The 20,696-nt window shown below is 40.8% G+C and overlaps 1 protein-coding gene across 3 annotated transcripts in view; it reads right to left on the bottom strand.

The window, feature by feature from the left end:
- Positions 1-12,157, bottom strand: part of LOC110981257 (uncharacterized) — a 45,186-nt gene extending 33,029 nt beyond the window's left edge. For 2 of the 3 annotated variants that reach the window (XM_022238671.2, XM_087144933.1), the window contains exons 1-3: positions 11,750-12,157; positions 1,276-1,312; positions 626-798 (exon numbers count right to left, since the gene is read on the bottom strand). In XM_022238671.2, the coding sequence (XP_022094363.2) occupies positions 626-798; positions 1,276-1,312; positions 11,750-11,797 (258 nt within the window). In that variant the 5' untranslated portion in view covers positions 11,798-12,157. The remainder of the gene's footprint in view (positions 1-625; positions 799-1,275; positions 1,313-11,749) is intronic. The other variant, XM_087144934.1, reaches the window with a different exon arrangement.
- Positions 12,158-20,696: the final 8,539 nt, after the last annotated feature.

Below are 20,696 nucleotides of genomic sequence, written 5' to 3' on the forward strand. Positions count from 1 at the left end.
ACATTCAGTTGAAAATCAGGCAACATCTTGTTCAGAGTGTGTTGACACCCAAACCAGAGCGCACAGGAAGCATCCTTCATATGCTCTGGAAAGTCAGCCAACCAGTGCCACCAATAGCTTCCTTCATGTACGACAGCATTTTGTGCCAAAGGGGAGTCTTTGGTAGTACTTGGTTGGCCATTTTGGATACAAATCTTTTTAATAAGTCAAAGTGACAATATCTTGTCGGGCTACATGTATTTTCAATTGCGAAAGATTATGGGTAGGAAAAAGCATGGTCAAATGCATGTAATTACGCTCAGAGTAAATGACGGCCTAGCGTCCGTACCATTGATTTCTGGATTTATTTTGGTATTCACTGATGCATGAAGTCAATAAAACGCTTAGTGTCTAGTCAATCCTGTTCACTCTGGTGAGAAACTGGGGAGTGGATACGTTTTTTTAATCACCAATATTTTAATAATATAATGTTGAATTGGCATTCAATATCAGTGCAGACGCATACAAATTTACAGACTTGAGCGCAACATTTTCCAAGTTTCAAAAACACACTCATGCCAACTCCCTCCCCCCGACCTTCATTCAGGGTGGAACCTCTGAACTGGGTGACCAAGCAGCACCATACCTCGACTTCCCCACCACAGGTGCCCAGGTGCACACAGCACCTAGTGTTGAGGGGGTTGGTGGTGGGACTGGCCGTGGTGGTGCTCTCGGTGTCATCGCTGCTGTTGCAGGACCAAGGCACCAGATGGCAGGACACCTCTGGCTGACAGTCCAGCTTGGAGGAGCAACTTTTGCCTGGGAGGAAACAGAAAAGGATAAGAGAGTAAAAGCACGTTGAGTTGGCTTTAAAGTAGTACGTTTAACATTGACTGGGGGGGCCTGGGGAACAACTGAGTCTTTAACTAGTTTTAGTTAAAACTACTGTTAAAACACAGTGGTTTAAAACCACCCATCATGCCCTTATTCCCATTCATAAACACCTTTTGGGGTGAAAGAGTAAAAAGATCAAAGGCACGTTTTTTGTGCACAATTATTTACTTGCATGTTATGAAATATAACTTGGAAGAGGACTGTGAAAACTCATTGACTATTACACACAAAAATAAGGTTGATAACAAACCATCCTCCAAAAAAAAGAACTGCTTAAAAACTGTGTATCAAAAGTTGAAAAAATGTATCTTGAAAGACATATTTCTGTCAGGGAGATGTTAATTTGTGTGAGTTTTGCCCTTACGTAAAAAAAGACACTATTGCAACATAAACAACGCTCACCCTGGCCATTCCAAAAGAGTGCTCCCAACAGCCCCACCTAGAATACAGTGAGAAAAACATGACATTAAAATGTAAGCAAACATACATGTACATTTATACATGTACATTTTATACTCCAGTTCAAGCCATCCCCTTCTGACACAGTGTTGCATTATTGATTTGGGATAAAGATATTCACAAACTTCAACGTTTAAACCTTAGCAGGAAAGGAAACTTTGGAGAATGCCTTCCAACAACACCAGTTTTTGTCAAGGACCATGCTTTGACTAAGATCGTTAATATTAATGTTTTAGTACTGTCCAATCAAAATCATGACTTGTAGCTCATTCATCCCACTTTGACCAGTCACGCTTATTTTCAACCTGCAGAGTGACTGGTGCCCTTAAAAAAGATAATGAAGGGTGATTTCTTCTACCAACATTTGAAAATTTGTTATTTTGAAATGTTTCTTGTACAATATCTGCATCTGTGAGTCAGTGATGGAGGATTCAAGTCCAATTTTTTTGACTCGTGACAGCTCGGACTCAGGTCATTTTGGACTTGGCTTAGCTCGGACTCGGTTAGTGGCTGACTCAGACTACATATCGGATGCAAATCAAGTCCATTCAAAAACTGTATTTAAAATTCAGAAATTTCAGTGGAAACAGTGTCCCACATCTGTTGCCCATAATTGTTTGGTTCATGATGAACCATCCTTTTTGGGCCTGAGACAATGGCAAGCATGTGTAAGAACCATGCAACTGATTTGACAGAGTTGCCTGTGCAGTGCGGCATGAAAACGTTTTTTCCATGAAGAATGGACTTGCTTACAGTAAGTCTTGTTCTTATGTACTTGTGACTTCAGAGTGACAGTGACACCATAAAACTCCTTCATACATATTCAGTCAATACTTAAATAACAATCATTTTTTAAATCGGTAATATAGAATGTGTGGATTAAATTTGGCACACACAAAATTTGTTCATCATGTTGGAATCACTGGACAGGTCAAACACCGTATTAAAAGAAATAGGCAAAGTTGACTGGTGTCCTGTCCATCTTTTTATACACAAGTTCATAGGTACATGTATACCTTACATGCTGTGTACATGCATGCATCACGTTTAGTCATTTGCCTAGCGCGTCTTGCCCTGTCAGTTCATCAAACCATGTCCCCTGTCACAGATGATCCATTTTTGCTTTATAAGCCATCAAGAAGCAGCCAGCCTTCAAAAAGCAAAATGCAAATTTTGCGGTAAGGTGTGCACAGAGAAGTTGGGAACAACTTTGTGCGGCACCTTTGAAGGAAGCATCCTTCAAAATAAGTACTGTACAGTCTTGACATAGGGCACCAGTCAACTCAGTCCATAATCAACTCAGTTTGTAATCAACTCAGTCCATAATCAACTTGGTCCGAGTCAACTCGGAACTATTGTACACAAACATTTAATTTTCAATTTTTCCAAAAAGAGCCAATAACCAGGCCTTTATGACCGAACTGACAAAAACAGAGCATAACCGATAAAGTCATGTCCAAGATAACAATTATCACATTTTTCAAAAGGGACCAAATTGACCTGTAAATCTAGACACAGACCCATGAATGTACGTGGTTCTTCACGGTCACGGATTCATTTCAAACGCTTTCCAAAAGTGAGTATTGCCCGCCAGAGAGTGTCTGTTTGTGTCCCGGAGGGGCAGATATCCCATGCAACTGCAAATTCTTGGATAATTACTCATGTAAGCACTGAGCCTGCTCATCAGATTTCAGGGCTGAAACAGAAACTTTTGAATGAATCACGAGTGTGGCAATGTGGTGTATACGATGTTGTGTTGCCAAATGACATTGATATTCTTCGATTCAAACAAAATCTCTGGTGTGTCTGGGATTTAGGCCCAGGAGGGAAATATTGGGATTCAGACTCGGCTTGGACTCGACAATATGGACTCAGACTTGAGCCAGACTCGGACAAAAATGGACTCGGACTTGGCTTGCACCCTTGTGGACTCAGCCTGGCCCGGACTCGGATTTGATGGACTCGACTCCATCACTGCTGTGAGGTGATGAGCAGATACATAAAAAAGATTTAATAGAAAACTGTAATTTGATTTCTGATTAGTAGAAAACTGTAAATTGATTTCTGACTGGTTCACTTTCCCCAGAGGGTCGTGCATAAAAATTAAAATACATTGCTTGTCATCCTAACCCATAATGCATTGTGAACATGGAAAAGGTTTATTGAACTACCAAGGTAGTGTTGAGCATTTTGAGCACAACTGGATAGTTATTTTTAAGGATTTTGCTGTTCCAAACTGATTTTTTAGGGGTGTTACGCCCCAACTACAGTTCCAACTGTAGTGCTGCAGTTAGGCTAGCCCAACTATTGTTGACCAATTTTTATGGCATGTTCCCAACCTTATCAAGGTTTAGGAATCTCACACTTGACAAAGTTCATCTAAAATATGGCACTTCATTTATGACATGACATTGTAAACAATAAAACTTTGACACATGATAGGCACATACACATCGGACATCTGTGCAGTAGTTGGGTTGGCCCAACTACAGCATGCTAGTTGGAACATAGTTGGGACGGTTCCAACCACAGACATATAACACATAGACCACCAGTCTTGCGTGTATAACTGTGATTTGAAAAAGCGTGGGCAAGCAGTGGGCAAAACGATGGATGGCAGCACGTTCTGAGCAAATTGCGCGACACACTGGGAATCCTATGTATGAATTTGTTGTTATATACATGCTCTAAAAAGACACTCCCGTTTTTGCTCTTTTGTATCTCTTCTGTTCAAATGTTGCAACCATACTTTTCCGAATCTGCATGGGCAAAAAAAAAAACCAAAAAAACAGAGGAATTTTTTTTCACAATCGAAAAATGGCTTAATAAAATTTTATGGCTGGAATTTTTCAACTGTGCGTAAAGGTGAATTTGCTAACGCTTTTGGATTTAGTCGGGTGCCGTCTCGGCTACAGTACCCCGCCGTTGTTTTGAACCACTGATTTCTACACCTATCTCTACACACAGGAGCTGCCCGTCTCTCTGTCCTTGCTCTGTGGTCTACGTCGACTAGTCTAGTGTCTGTGGTCCCAACTAGTCACTAATGCTATAGTTGGGGCGTAACTTGGGTACTAAAGTAAAATTGTTCAAGCAGTAAAGCCAACAAGAAATAGGAATCCTGTGGGCCAAGAGACCTTAAACAAGCTTACGTTGAACTTCCCGGCACTGCGGTATTGATATCGCTACGTTTTAGTCTGGAGGTCTTTGCATTTTGTAAATGTACATCGTCGTCATTGAAGTCCAGTTACCGCTTTTTAATTCGACTTGGGAATTTCAATAGAGGTCGCCCTTTGACATTAACAGTAGGTCGCAGGCCAGTAAGTAAACTGCCATAGCCAACAGTGATCAAAACCCCAACTTCAAAACATCAGGAAAAATTCTCACGAGTTTCTCAGAGGTTCGAGATGTATATCAAATTAAAGCCCAGTTTATGATTTTTCATTGTCTTTTCAAATTTCCATTCATTAAAGGATGGCTTTTGAAGATATTTATTTCCGCGGAAGGTCACCCCCTAAATTCAGTCGTGAAGCCCGTGCCATTTTGAAATATCAATGCATACACCTCTCGAAAAATATACCCTTTTTCAGGCACCGATTTCTCAGTTCCAAATCTCACTCAGATGCAAACCTTTGCCCACCTTAACCTGTATTTTTCACAAATCTTCAGGTTCATGGGCCACAAAATGCGCTACTTCGTAGAGAATTTGAGAGCGTACTACTTACGTGATTTGGCTCGCGCAAGCAGTTTTCGGCCTATTTACTGGCCTGCATCCAGTAGTGAGAAAACACGACCCCCCCGTGTCCCCAGCACGATGACGTCCTTGAAAAACAACCCAACTAGAAAAAAAAATCGATTTGAGTCCACGTCTGAAAGTATGATCAAAGTCACGAGAATAAAAGTCCAGAATACATCGCTCAATTCGAAACTAGATTTTTTTGGTGGAATAAATGCAACGCACTTTTGCCAACTAGGTTAATTTTAACTACATGTAGGCCTATTCATAATGTTTGCAAATGCAATCCAAAAATCAATGAAATGCTCCAGCAAGAACAGCTCCGTTTTGTTTTGTTTTGCTTTGCTTTGGGGTTTTCTTTCTTTCTTTGGTTTTTAACCATCCATTTTTCAGCCCTAGATGCTCCTCAGATGATGTGTGCTTATACAAACTACAGTCGTCCAGGTCACTCAGAGATTCTAATTGCTGGAATATCAAAGTCCGAGACGGAGCTCTGCAGAGGTATTAGTTATGCACAAGGGACACGAACTCTGGGAGAAATACAAGATAATGGATAGCATCAACTTGTGCGTACTGATCGCCACCAACCTGTGGAGACAATGGTAAACAGCAATAATGCATTATCGCGAGCCCGTAAGTTGGGCAAACGACTATAAGCGGCAATGAAATATGTACAAAGGCATCATAAGTTGCCAAGGCAACCCCGGCATTTGTCAGACCTTTCTTACAAACTTTTCACGGCGTGGTTTTTTTCTCTTTATTCAGGGGAGCACTGAGGCATCGCGCACACTAATATCCATTAAAACAGCCTGTTGGAAGTACATGAGAGTTCCTCATAAATATTTTATTCTCAATTTGCTCATAATGGAAATGGACATAGCCAGTGGCATTCCAAAAAGTGGTATATTGTGTGTTTGTGCTGTGATGTATCGAAATGACAGGCAAATTTATAATGACAAGCTTGATGTATTTGTTTTATTTTGGGTTTGAATAGGCTCCGATCATAAATATCTTTTAGCAATAAACTGCTGTTTTCCATTAAGTGGCCGAACCACTCAAATTATACATTTTCGTGTAGACATTTATTGTTGATATTTGAAATGTTTGGAATTAGAATTTCAAGACACCTGTGACGCTCTCTCGCGCAGTTTCAACTTGTGTGGAGGAATCAAATTGTGTGTGGGGGGGGCTGGTTATTCATCACCTTTAGAATCTACTGCAGTATGTAAGACAATCAACGGGCGAAGTTCTTATCCTACAAGTTGCATAGGTGTTGTGGGCCCCGATGAGTGTACAAGAACTTGTTTGTTTTCAGTGTTGTAGCAGCTTGGTAGCAACAACCACGGCTACTTTCCACTCAATTGGCTGCCCCGAAATTCACGCGTAGAAAGGACAATAAAGCTACGTCAATGTCAATCGGTGCATGACAGTTCAGGTTGGACGCGTACGCCTGCCCTCATTACATTGTGAATAACGTCCGTAAGAAAAATTAGGGACAAATTAGGCACGTTGTGAAACTAGTAAATTCATACTCAAATTTTCGGGGCTACGCATTCTTTGGGGGGAGATGGGGGGGAAGTTAACGAGTTTTATGTAACCCTAATAGTTTGAATTAGTTGGACCTTTTCCCAGGTTTTTCATATATCCTGCACTCCCTCCGCAACGTCATGCGGTCAGAGAGTTCATTTATAGGCTACGTGACAGACAAGTGACAGCTCACGATCCTCCCCAAGGGCCTACTCAACATATTCAACTCACCCTGAGCCTCATTCCAACTTATAAGACGGTACATCATGGGGTTAACAAACATTGAGAAGGCGAAGGATTAATTGACATAACGATTCCTGAAAACAAAGCAAATTTGTCAAATGAAGGCTGTCATTACGTGCCAAGAAATAACGACCATCGCGGGCTTCAAACCAAATTGAAACAAATTGCCAAGTAATGTTTACTCTTCTGCATGTGATAACAATAATCGGTCTCATTACATTACGGGCGTATTCGTCAAATTGGCTCACAAGTTAAAGAAAATTTACGCGAAGACACTTTATTAATTGACTTTTTAAAAATACGATTAGAAGGCTGGCTGTAAATAATAAACAGTTACCGAAACTGTCCATGCACTGGTGAAACAATCTGAGGGTGAAAGGAGGTTGAGACAGGATGATCCATCTACCACATTGCGTGGACTACTCGATTGGGAGTGACTGTGAACACTTAATCACAGCGGGGTTACCCTTCATGACAACCACTGCTTTTACAGGAGAAAATCTCGTTTACTGCGTAGATCAGTCCATCGCGAAAGCACGCCAAGGTGGAAGCTGAAAAAATCCTTTTCACGCCAGAAGGACTGATACAAAAACTCGTGAATCCCAGGCCCAGTTTTAGAATGGAACCACCTTTCTTACTTCATTTGGGAAGCCACTGCTGTCGACGCTTTTAAATTCGGCTTGCTAATCCTAGATATACCTCTTAAAACGCGCTCGCCCTCTTGACTAAGTTTTCGCTTGCTGCCAACACTACGCCTACACGTTTATAACCCCCCTGGGTTGTTTGCGCAGTAAGAAACAGATGCAGAAGGCCTTTTTTGTCACATGTATAGACCTATTGAGCGCACCTCAGCTAACCTGTTCGAAAATCCTGGATCCGCCATTGAACAGTTTATTGCTATCAGTCCATTCGACGCCCTTGCGGATCAGCCTTTATATCCCATACTTTCCTTCACCATAAAAAGGCATGCATACATCCCATATGGGCGGAGCAAGGGGTCCGAAAGTCTTTCCCCACTTCGCTAGAGCAGCTGCGCTTCGAAAACGTTTCTGTGCTAATATAGTTGAGCAGGTGCTGGTCTCTGTGAGCGTAACACCACCGGGTCATCTGCCGGGGGTATTGCAATGAGATTCTAGTCGATCCTGGTGGTGTTATTCCGTTGAAAGTTCTCGTGGGGGTCTGGGAGTGTCCACATTTTTTTCAGGGGCCACTGAAAGTCAATGAACCAGCAGCTTGTACAGTCATTGCATGTTTTAAGATTTCAGAAGGGGATACCCGGGGACACATACATCCAGGGGTACGTAAAACGCGCGCCCTCCCCCTCCTCCCGGCCCAGGTCGTGGGGCTGGCCTCGTGCTCGCACTAATTTGAAAAGGGGATCGGATATTTACCCCCGAGTAAATTCTGAAAAGGCGATGCAAGTTTATCCGAATACGATTGACGTATACTGTCTGTTAAAAACAAAGTGGCCAACATTTTACACTAGTTGGTTTTACAGTTTGTAAATTCGAGCAATTTTGTACGCTGAAAGGAAACGAGAGAGTCACTCAGAGGTTCACACGTACCTCCTGGTCAAACTAGGTGATAAATTGAGCAGGATTTACGTACATAACAATGTGTTTGCCATGAACACAACAGCGGTCCAGATATCAGAATTATATTTCCCTTTTAAAAGGCTAATAAGCATTTGGTACATCGCTTCCCCTATTGACCAACTCGCGAAATATTTCCTCAAGATTGACCAAGTCACCTGTCTAATGAAGCGGGGGACTACGCAGGAGCTCAATATCCGTCTTGCACTGCGATCATAAAGAACACTCGGCCTAGAAGAACAAATCCGCACGAAAACAAAAATATTGATTTTAGGAGCTAATTTTCAAGTAACAAGTCGAGCAACCTTCCATACAATGAGATGGTCTTTGTTTCACTAAAATAAATGAGGAAATGACGGGACATGTCTCGGCAACAGTAATTAAAAACCGTCAACTTGTTTCTACGTTTCTAGGCCTAATGCTTTATGGCAGAAGTGGTTGAATGGTTTTTGTCTTGTTTCGTAATATTGTAATATTTCTAAGCTAGTATTTGAATCCGTTTTATGAAACTTCGGTTATTACAAATGCCAGCCTATTTCTAAAGAATGGCGTACTTCAGTATCTCGATCTCTCTTTAGTTTCGAATTTGACTGTCAAATTTCTCCGTCAGCCAAATATCAGGCACAGGCATGGAGTCCCTTTTCAAAGCATAAACAGTGAAAACAAAGAACTCACCCGAACAGAACATGAAAATCTCAGCGCGGGCGAGAATATAATATCAAATCAGTGCTCTGAGTATGTAATTGCCGAGCTTTTGGTAACTGAGTACCTTCTTCAGGGCAAGCAGATTCAGTTCTCAGAGTGGAAATAACAGAAGACCTGTAGCTTTCTTCACAATGATGTCCAATTCGCAATTTCTTTTATTAGGACCAAAAAATTGTTTCGCAATGAGAAATGTGAATATTGTACATTTAACAATTTTTAGTCGACGTAGCAATCTCTCGTTCCTTAACGGGAAAATCCTTTTCACGGGGAAATAAAAAAAGAATCACTAGTGTTTCCCCCAATTGTTTGGACTAATTCCATTAAACATGACTCAGCTTTACAGAAATTGCAGGAGGAAATTCATCCGTAGTAACCTCTGAAACGCTTAGTTCTCTTCAGAGGACAACCGTACGGTCGCCGTAATATAGTTTTTGTCTCGCTTTGTGACAGACAACTCGATACTCAACAAATCCAACCATATTCGTTCACATCACTAGTGAGGGCACGACCACATGCGCCAATGTGAATACGAATGCCCGCCCGGACAGAAAGCGCTAAATTGGGTGTCGTAAGTTAATTTCCTGCGCGATAAGCGCAGGATTCTGGCTGAGCAAACAGAAAGGTCGAAATGAAAGCCTTCACAACAACCGGCGATAATTACTAATTATTCAAACTGGATGTCTGATACTCTTGATTTCTTGTGGTCATCCTCGACTCCAATGTGCGACCACACCTTGCTCGTGAAGCAAATAACACTTTTTTCTCCCCCTCCTTACACCATTGTTAAGAGGTATTTGGTTTCTATTCACTCAAGATTCTATTTATCAATAAAATTGCATTTAACGTGAGTGATAGTACTATTTGATTTTTTCCCCTTAATTTTAAAACTTACCCCATTTGCTAGTTTATTGGTGACATCAAAACGTCACGGAAAATAGTTGTGACACACACAAGACGGGAAACTACACAATTTAATAACCATCACAACAAAACTGTGCCAGACTTACAATTATTGGTAAAAGTTAAGAAGAAGGTAATTCTATGGGTAACACAGAGTGACATATTGGAGGGGATTTACACAATATCTTACTTTATCATATTTGTAGTTTAATGAGGACCAAAACTCTTTGTTGGAAGTGACCCTCTGTAGAGATGTTGTTTTTCGAAACTTGGATTTTGCAAGGATGAGATAAAGCTGTATTGCCGTAGTAACAGACTGATACCTGTCAACAACCTCCTTTGTTGTATAATATGGAATAAAAACTTGCTGAAGTTCGGCAAATAAGAAGCAATCATACACGAAATACATTCTAAGCATGGTGCCCTGCTGTAATATGTTCGCACTGCCTTCACAACAGTGCCCAACATGATCCTTTTCTTTGGAAAAACGCAATTTGAAACCCAGGATTACATTTCAACAGAATTACCAAAGGGTTAACAAAAATCATCTCCTTCGAAATGAAACTGCAATGCATTACACATTTACATAAAAATCGTACTTGGCAGGCAACGAATAGAAGAAAATTGCGAAGACGAAAACTAACAGAAAGTGTGCTGTTCTCCATAACACATACCAGAAAGGAAAGGACTTCATATATTCTTATTTATTTGTTTAGTATATCTGTTCATCCAACAGCGCATTTAGTGCCAATTACAGGATGATAATGAGTGAAGACGGCAATGAAGAAAACCCCAGATGAATGTTTTGGGGAAAACCCATGGATTCAGGAAGGGACAGGAAACCCAATGCACATGTGGATCAAGCCGGATTCAAACCCAGGCCCCCAGAGAGGTGGAGGGCAAGGAAAGACACACTACGCCAACGTGCTCCAATCAATTTTGTTATCGTCATGATTTCAAACTAAAGCCGATACTTCTCCGTAATTTGGGTTTTCATGAATGCGTGAAGTATAACCTTGATTTCAAGAATAGTAGGTTTAAGGAATCAATATTTTCTTTAATGTACCTCGAGTTAAAAATAAATATCGCCTCAGAAAAGTGCTAATATGAGCGGGTTTTAGTTTTACGATAACCATGTTTAATCTTTCTTTTTTTTTATCCACGCGGGAGCGTTGCATTGTCCTCTGTCTGGAAATGTTTAAAATACTTTGGTTTATGTGAGGAGCTTCCAATAAAATCTACGTCTGATTATTGCGTTGGCATACAGCTGTTCAGACGAAGTTACTTCGTGTACAGTAGATACCGAATTTTTCCACTGCGTTTGGGCTTTCGCTGTTAAATTTTCAGTGACAATATACTCCGATATTGCTGGATTAAGGGCACGGCAACAGGGGCGTACCCCCCCACACGAAAAAGAGAATGACTGTTGAATACAAGTCACTCGAAAAAGAGCAAGAAGCCCCAAAATTTACCCTTAACCCCCCAAAGCCATAAAGGTTACAGGAAAACTCAACTGCCTCCAAGTTCCCCCCCCCCCAAAAAAGGTTCTAGATCGAAAGGGTCATTGCTCTAATGCAGTCTATATACGAAAATGGCGATTGACAGAGTTTTCAATGAGGCAATAACCCCGTATCACCATGCCTTGATCATTGATGCCAGTAACACAGACAGAGTGACTTAATGATTGTGTCAAAATATTTAAAAGAAAAAAACCCACCAGCAACAGGCATGTTGCACTTCTCCCAGAGTTTGCGCGTTGTGTCATCTCCTTATGCCCCTGCTGGTGTTTCTGTCAGTAAAAGCAGACTAGACAATCTCGTATCGCCCGTGATCTTAACGTCTTTTCGCTTCTGGAACTCCTTGGATTTTGCTCCACGAACACGGCGACCTTTTGCTCCAAATATGATTGCAGGAATTCTATACCATGTCCGAATCTTTTGTTGCTGGTGGCTACTTTGCACCTCCGATGGTGCTGGATCACAGTCCAAGCCTTGCAAGTTATTTAAACACTAGCAAAATACGGCACACGTTAAATTCCGTTCCTAAATTGCTCTAGCTGGTGTACACAAAAATTTCTCATGGGCGCAGTGCGGTGTTAAAAGCCTCCTGCGGAGATGATCGCCCGCATCACTTGTTGAGAGGGAGTATCATAAGGTGGACGATTCCTATTGGTTCAACCTCAATTCACCAAGGTGTAAGTGGGCCAATCAGAAAGAGAGTTGTTAACACGAGTTACGCTGCGTCACGGTGAGTGATTTTCATTACCACGACAAGCATTTATTACACTGCGTGCATGCCGTTGTAATTACCAGCCATCTTGTCAAGGACCCGACAGAATCATGATTATCTTTCCGTTGAAAAGCCCAATACAATTTATTGGAGTTTCTGTTATTTGGAAAGAAACAGATTTATCAATTTTGGCAGAGAAATGTGAGTGGTATACATTAAAATGCGTTTTCTTTCATCGTCGTTCGTTATTGGCAAGTATCGAAAATGTTTCTTTGTGCAATAAACAGGTATTAAATGTTTTTATAAAAACATAAAAACCTGCTCGTTGATGTAAACAATGGGCGCAAATGCCAGAATCGAGTACATATCCCCCCTCCCACTTTTTTTCGGGGGGGGGTTGAATTATGCCCCCCACATTTTCGTGACGAGAAAAATGAAAGCAGAATTTGAAGCATTTTTCAAACTTCAAAACAACCGAAATGTATTCAATGTCACTCAAAAAGTGGAAACAGTAAAAAAAAGCCTAAAATGTGCCATTTTGATTTAAGATTCTGCATGAATGTAATAAATATGTCATACTGGTGTATACCGGTATCATGAACATCGCCATTGAGTGTGATATGATGTCACCTCCTCCTTCCCCCCGCGCTTTTCATGTTTCCATACCCAGGCAAGTCAGTCCTCCACACGATTCCCCATTCCCATCCCCTTAATTTACGGCACAAATTTATGCCACTGATGTAAACCATTGCAATTAAGTTTACAGGCGATACCCTGTTTACGTGAAACTGTTTACAGCAGGGTGAACTTTGGGTTTTTTTTACATCAAGCCGTACTGGCGTTTTATCAGCACACTAACAGTCACACAGACTCTTTGGTGACGGAAAGTCACGGTTTTCGTACATTTAAAATTTCATTTAATCAAGTTTTGCACAGTGCAGTTCCCGTCTTCAACAATTCGTTCCAAAATGAATAAGTAACGTCAAGTAAACCCCTCAGTCTTTATTGGGGTTTTGGTTTTATCGTCTCCCCTGTGCTAGGGAGTTATAAAGCTATAATATAGTACGTGCATTGCTACGAGTTCGGCAGCACTCACCACCCGCGTGCAGAGTAATAACTAGGGCACACTTTTACAGACATAATCAGGCTAAAGTAACATCAATGCCACTTCCAGTTTCAGTGATGGATGTTACGATAAATTATTGATGACATTTAACTCTGAAGTATAATGTCTGAGGAGCTGTTGTAAAAGCATTAAGGGCACTTACATTGAACAGAGTTTTATGAGTGCATTGCAGAGGGGGCCGAGACAGACTATGAATAATGAATCCATGACATCCATGCCCACCAGTGATGCTCAGCTTTCGACATATAATTCATTACCCAATACTAAGGGCAGATCCAGAAAACTTTGGGAAAATAATCCGGAGGATTTTAAGGTAATTTTTTCGAGATTTCTGAAATGGGGGAATGGCTTTTTTTGGGGGGGGGAAGCTTTGATGATGATAAAATGAGAATTAATGTAACATTTCAGCATATTTATATTTAAAAGTCATAACAGGCTTAAACCTTCTCACTTTGGGGACATGGTACCCGGTTCCACCGATGCTTTTAAACTGCGTGTAGTTTGATTGAACTGGGCTGATGCATGCTGAACTATTTAGGCAGGCCTGAATTTCCTGCAATATTCCGTAGGAAACCCAAATCGATTGATAAGGGCCTGGAATCATAATATCTTCGGAAGAAATTTTACGAGGACTATATTTTCATTTTCAGTGTTGCTTCATTAATGTATATTATGCCAGTTAAAGATGCACTGGACAATTCCTTGCTCTGTTGTGAGACTACATGCAGTTGAATTTCCGGATTAAACTTCACGAGAATTCCAAGAAACGGGGGATTTTAACCCCATGGAGACTTGACTATATAAGGTAGTGCAGTTCAGTGCAAAGTAAAGCACAAGCACAACGAGGCGAAACACTATGTTAGAAAGTCCGAAACAGACCCCAGCGGTCCACATTTACCATTTTCATCAAAAGTGGGCCGGTACATAGGGAAGCAGAAGTCGCTTTCAATATACAACCCTGAGGATTCTTACTGTCCTTTTTTGGAGGCAGTTTCATTTTGGATGCTCTGTTGAGCATTCTCCAGCTCAATTATAGGCCTACTGGTTTTGAAACATAAAATGTACATTGCAGAATACATAATTACAGTAGAATACGCTGTTGGTGTTCATATACAGAGAACAAACAGTAGATCAGTACGTCAGTTGCAAACTCACACATGCACATCTTTGTAATTGTTACAAAATGTTTTTATCCAACCCAATTATTAAAAGGGAATGACTTTTAGAAAACGCCGGCCCTTTTTTTTACAGCTCAGTCCCGAATGGGGTCCTGCAGATTTTGGACCAAGAGCGGGGCTGCGTTATCAGTATAGAGGCACAGTCGACGTTATGCTGGGTCCTGTGCCAAAAGTTCGGGTCCTATGAAAAATGTATTATTTGTGGTATCACAATATCAACGTCCCCGTGAAATTGCAAGTCCTCTGGATTTTTCATGTTCAGTCCGTACAAAAGACAATACAATTTCACTCTACATAATGGTTTTCGAGAAGTAGCTTTTTGTCTTGCAAGCAGCAGCAGATATCACTTGGTAGGCCCAAAATAAATATGCCATCATCTGACACTGCAGACGAAGTGGCATGAATAATTTGAAGCATGGCTTGCTTACATTACATCGGGTTGATGGGAGCAGGGTTTGCTTAGTGGTTCTTTCCTCGCATTCCACCTCTGCGGTCCGGGTTCGATTCCTGACTCGGTGCATATGTGGATTGGGTTTTCAGTCCCCACCTGATTTCGCTGCTTTTACCCAAAATATGCCTCCGGGGTTTTCTGCTCACCTCTGAAATTTTTACTGCTTCTCATTGTCTCCTCTCTACAGGTTTCTTGCTTGCGAGATACAGTGCATAGGGCGCTTTTGAGGGAATCCTTGGTGTCATTACCAGAAATTACCTTTAAACAAAAACAAACAATAATAACAACAATAGTAATAATAACAATAATTAAAAATTGTACCATCCTCAACATAAAGTACGAGGCTTCATCGCGGCTTTCCAGCACCTTTCTGGCGGAGTATGACCAATTATGTCCAAATTAAGGGGTGGGGTATAGCCGTCTCATATTTTAACCTCCAGGTTATCAATTACTGAAAACTGAGCCCAACTTGGACCTCTAGAAAATCCTTGGTAACCAAAGCAGTGATTCAAGTCGGAAGCAGTAATTACTTGCGCGCTCATCAGCAGTGGATCAATGTTTCCCCCAGCTGAAGGTTACTATACTGTACAGGTCTACCACGCATGGCCAGAGGCGATGGTTGGAAGAAATCTTTTCTTTTAAGTAGTATCATAGTATTATTTTAGAAGCACTAGTCTTAGGAGATCGTAAATTGTGTTCTTTATTTCCTTTTCACTCGTCGACAATAGGTGAACATCATCGAAAGGTCTTTTTTGGTAGAAAAGTTTAATAAATTTGGCCTGTATTAGCATGTCCGCAAAATTTGTCTCAAAATTATCCATGTTCGCGAGTGTTCAATATTCTCACACACATTATCGTAGAGTGAAAAAAAGAAATACAGGTGTCACTTCCGACTATTTTTTAAACTCTTGATTATACAATTTCCATTTACACCATACGGCAAGAACAAAGTAATTGGTTTTGTCCCTGTAGATATACCACTGTTTTTGTTTGCTTTAGTTTTTTTGCAGTTGATCTTACTTTCGTTAATTTGTTTGGTTATTTGGTCGTCTTTTTTGGGGGTGGATATTAAAAACACCACCATTTTAGAAACGTGATTAAAATTTAAGGGACGAATCGCCGCTGCAGAGATGAATGTGCCTCTCTTGCTTCAATGCATACCTTGGGCTCCATTGCTCTGTCGTTTCCCTGGCAACCAGCAACCTTTATACTCACCGTTTTGGTTCACCTCTTGCTACCAACAGCCAAGGGCGTTGCCGTAGCTACGCGGGAGGAGGTTTTATTTGCATCATATGCACATATACCCCCATCTTTTTGTGCGTGCGTAATCTCCTATTTTATTTTATATACCACTGTCTTGGTTCCGGTTATATTCTATAAAACCCAGCAGCAAAGAACAGGCGTTTGCGTTTAGGCTGGGGAACGGACTCAACTAAACTGGTTATTATCCTAATGACTGTCCTTTCTCTCCACAGTTCTAGAAACGCACTCTCTTTCGAAAAGAATAATCAATAGCTTAATAATAAAAGAGATGAAGTAAATTTTTATGTCAATAACACCAGTTCTAGTTCAAAATTGAGCATGCGTGTCACACGTAATTGAGATAAAATAAATAAATAAATAAAAATTATGCAGGTACAGTTTATTGAAGGATCCCTTCTTAAAAGATGAAGGCAAAGACACCAGGGAGACTACAGTTCCTTGTGTAAATGATATCCTTGAGTGCTGAAGTCAAGTCTTTCACAAGTCCCTGCAAACCCATAACAGATCAACAAGTCATTCAGTCTTAAAGTGCAGATGCAACGAAATTTTCTTAGATACAATTTTCGGTAACTTTACACTCTTCTTCAATTAAGAGGAAAAAGTGACATCCTTATACGGTTAACTTTAAAATATAAATTATAGTAAAATATAAGCAAATCAGTGACCGAAAAAAAGAAACTCTTCCAAAGTAGCGAAACATATTACCTATATGACAAAATAAGGCCGTTTCTAAATAAAAGATAAGCATGTACCTCTGACAAACAGATGCCGACTCACATTTTGAACTGAAACTTTCTGTGTCCCATCACTAGATTGCATACATTAAATTTTATATACATGTTATTCTCTCCCCATTTTAGTGGGGCAGGTTGGGTTCTTTCTGAGATATTTCGTTATTTTCCCGCGTTTTAGATAAGGATCAAATTTAGCCGTGTCAAAACGGTACTTTCCCCTGGGCTCAGTTTTTCTCTGTTCAAAGAAACCATGTTAATTTTACAGGCTTACAATTTATTGGCGCCCACACTGGGCGGTGATGTATTATGCCTCCAACTAGCCTCGGTTTCCATGGTAAACGCATAACAAACCATCCTCGAACTCCAGGACAAGAGCTATTGTGAAAAAGAGAGAGGGCATGGTTGATGGTAGGAGCAATCATTGGCGGGGAGCACTATTCCTGCAATGGATTGGCCTGTTATTTATCACAATCACCAAGCGCCGTTCATCAAGTAGCCTCGTCTCCAGCCGCTTAAGTAGAATTCTCCACTCCAAAATTTGTGCCTGGTTCCGGTGGTGCGAGCGTGTAGACTAGATGCCAAAAAATTGGAGGGGTGAAATTCTGTCTCTTTTTCAGGGCAGGGGGCAGCGCACATTTTTCCAAGGGAATACTGAAAGCAAATGATCTCTGGACTTATGCAATTACCGATAGGGCCTAGTGCATTTGAAAAGTTCATGTGAGGGCATTCAAGGGCACAGGCTTCTGCGGGGGAGGGGGTACCTATCAGCACAATTTTGTTTTGGTTTGCAGAACATGTACCATATTCACTGTACGACTGTAATTACGTAAAATATCCCTCACAGTCTCAAATCCTCCGATTCATTATGATTTTACATGCACCTTTTGGGGGTTAGGGTTATGACTGGTCTACATACAGTAACACGGATATCTACCCTCGGTTGCCACAGTAAACGCATCGCAAAATCCGGCACAAGAGCCATTGGAGATAGCAGTAAGGGAGTAGTTACTACGTGGCATACAAGGCAATAAGTGAAGCAGAATTCCGCTTAGGCTACAGCTGGCAGCTAACAGTTTTCGTGGAATTATTGCATCTTTATTTTAAATACGACCACGCATAACCCACGCGCATTAAATCTGTCGACATTGCCTTTTATGCATGTTCCACATCTATCGTCAGCGCGTCGCATTTTTTAATCGGCGTCGCACTTGGATCGGCGTCGCATTTTTGGATCAGCGTAGCATCTATCAGCAACGTTTCCAGCAGGAAAATGTTAATCTATTGTATCAACATTGGTTTTATAACAGTTTTTGGAGAGAAATAAAACACGTTGAGGTTGTAAAATTCAATCTGGTGTTGGACTTTCCTGTTAGGATGGGTGTAACATATGTTATAGAAATAATGTTATAACTATTGCGAAGTGAATTAACGCTATGCATGATTTCCTGTACAGTTGTCAATTTTAGTCTCTTTTTATCAAAAGTGATGGCAATGTCAGTGAAAAGTTTTATTCAAAGACAGTTTCATTTATTTTCTACTTTGTCACATATCCACTGAAATAACTGGATGCCATATGTTACTGTGGAAGGCATGACTGTCGCGAGCCGTCATAAGACCTTACAGAACATCATTCCATATCGGTTGAAGAACATCCTTTAGCTAGCGTTGTGAACTCATCTTTCACTGCAAGAATATCTCCAAGTGGCGCTCGAATGTGATAATCATGCGTATTTGTGCATGGAAGGTGATGTTAAAAATTATTTCAGTTTTCAGTCAGTGGAACCACCGATGCATTTTCAATGGTATATAAAAAGGAAAAAGAAAACGGTATCAATCTAATGGACAGCATTTTAACGCTATGGGAGACCGCGGTTCGGAATGGGTTGATCGTAATATGCTGCTTTACTCTTCGGGGAGAAGTAAGACAAAGTCATACCGTAAAGTGTTGATGAGAAATACACCATGCCCGGTTTTACGACAACATTTAGGTATGCTCTTGTCCGGTTCTTGTTCTATTCTATTCTCACACCCATCCAGCTCAGTCTGAATATATAATGCTGTTGAAGCAAAACCTCCAACATTCACTGCAGTATAGAAAATCAATGAAGGAAAATAACTGACTCTTAGGTTGTCATAACAACTCCCTCTTCTAGGGAAGTATGGGAAACAGTCCCCAATTAGTCTGGTGTCCAATGATTTCTCAAATGAATTTTAATCAAAGGAAACATCATACCCCAAACATTTACATCACACCAAAAATCACACTAAATACATTGAACACATTAAGTGGAATTTGAATGCATTGTTCAATACACGAGCTCTATCAAAATCAGACACAACAGTGCCCGACCATTTGAGAGCAACACCATTTTTATAATTAATTTTCTTCCTGTAACAAACCTCAAACTATATAGCCACGATAATTTAAATGAAATTAATCTTACACTTGCAGCGGTGAGGTGCAATCTAGTATGCCATAATATGTTAAAACTGGGAGGAAAAATGCAACTCCAATCAAAAAATGCGACGCGCCGACGGCACATATGGAACACCATACTTTCGTCATGTGAAAGATATAAGAGATTTGCTATAATGTGAGTCCTAGGTGCCAAATGACAATAGACATCAAATCATGTCATCACATCAATTATGGTGCCACATAATATAATCACCATCAACCGAATTAACTGGCGCTGGCAATAACACAAATGTAGAGCTTATAATTCAACAGAAAATCACTCAAATTTTATTGTTAGCTCGGTCACGGCAAACTCCATTTTTGCCTCGAGCTACGCCACCGACTGTTGTCACATTTTACAATAGCATTTCAGCAAAATGCTATTTTGCTCTGCTTAAATAACTGCTTTTCTGGGGTTCACCGAAGCTGAATTAAGTTTATTATTATGGAAAGTTGCCTCTTTTTGCTTCACCGACAACGTTTCCGTGTTGCGTACAAAACGTTCAGTTCTGACCATTCTCAAGCCATGCTGTCATTATCATTGGCAATGGGTTGCATTTCAAGAGTGACTAGAAATTTTCAGGTTTTGGGGTCACTGATGAGGGCAACAAAACTGTTTTAGGCGTTATGGCTAAGTTTTTTCCTAATGTGTTCCTGAAGTCTGAGTTAGATGTTAAAATGGATGGCTTTATTAGTAACTTTACTCTGTTTAAGTCTTGAGTCCATTGACTTGGACTCGAGTCGGACTCCGGTCGCTATTTTTGTGACTGGTGACTTGATTTGTAACTATCAGTTTTGAATTGTAACTTGACTTGGACTTGCACATTAGGACTTGTTGCAAACCGAAGTCGGAAAACCACTCATTACGCCTTGCGTTCTGAAGATAATCAACGTAAGACTTCCTTCAGATCGCAACTTCTACTTCGGTCTTGCCTGCCCAAGGCCACGTCTGAATCGCTTGTGGCTTGAAATCACACATCGCGCGACTTGACTACTACATGACATTGTACTTGGAGCAAATTAACTTGTGACTTGACTTGACCTGTGGGCAAATGACTTGTGGCTTGACTCACGTCTGGACCGGATGACTTGTGACTTGGCTTACACTTGCAACTTGACTTGAGACTTGACTTGCCACAACCTCTGGTTAAAGGTCAGTACGAACTAACGCAGGACAAAACCCAATTCAGCTGTGTAGGTGCGGTATCTGTTTTGGGGTGTTTTT

The sequence above is a fragment of the Acanthaster planci genome, linkage group LG13, assembly GCF_054643075.1.
Source record: "Acanthaster planci isolate LZ-2023a linkage group LG13, COTS_SCS, whole genome shotgun sequence".
Lineage (NCBI taxonomy): Eukaryota > Metazoa > Echinodermata > Asteroidea > Valvatida > Acanthasteridae > Acanthaster > Acanthaster planci.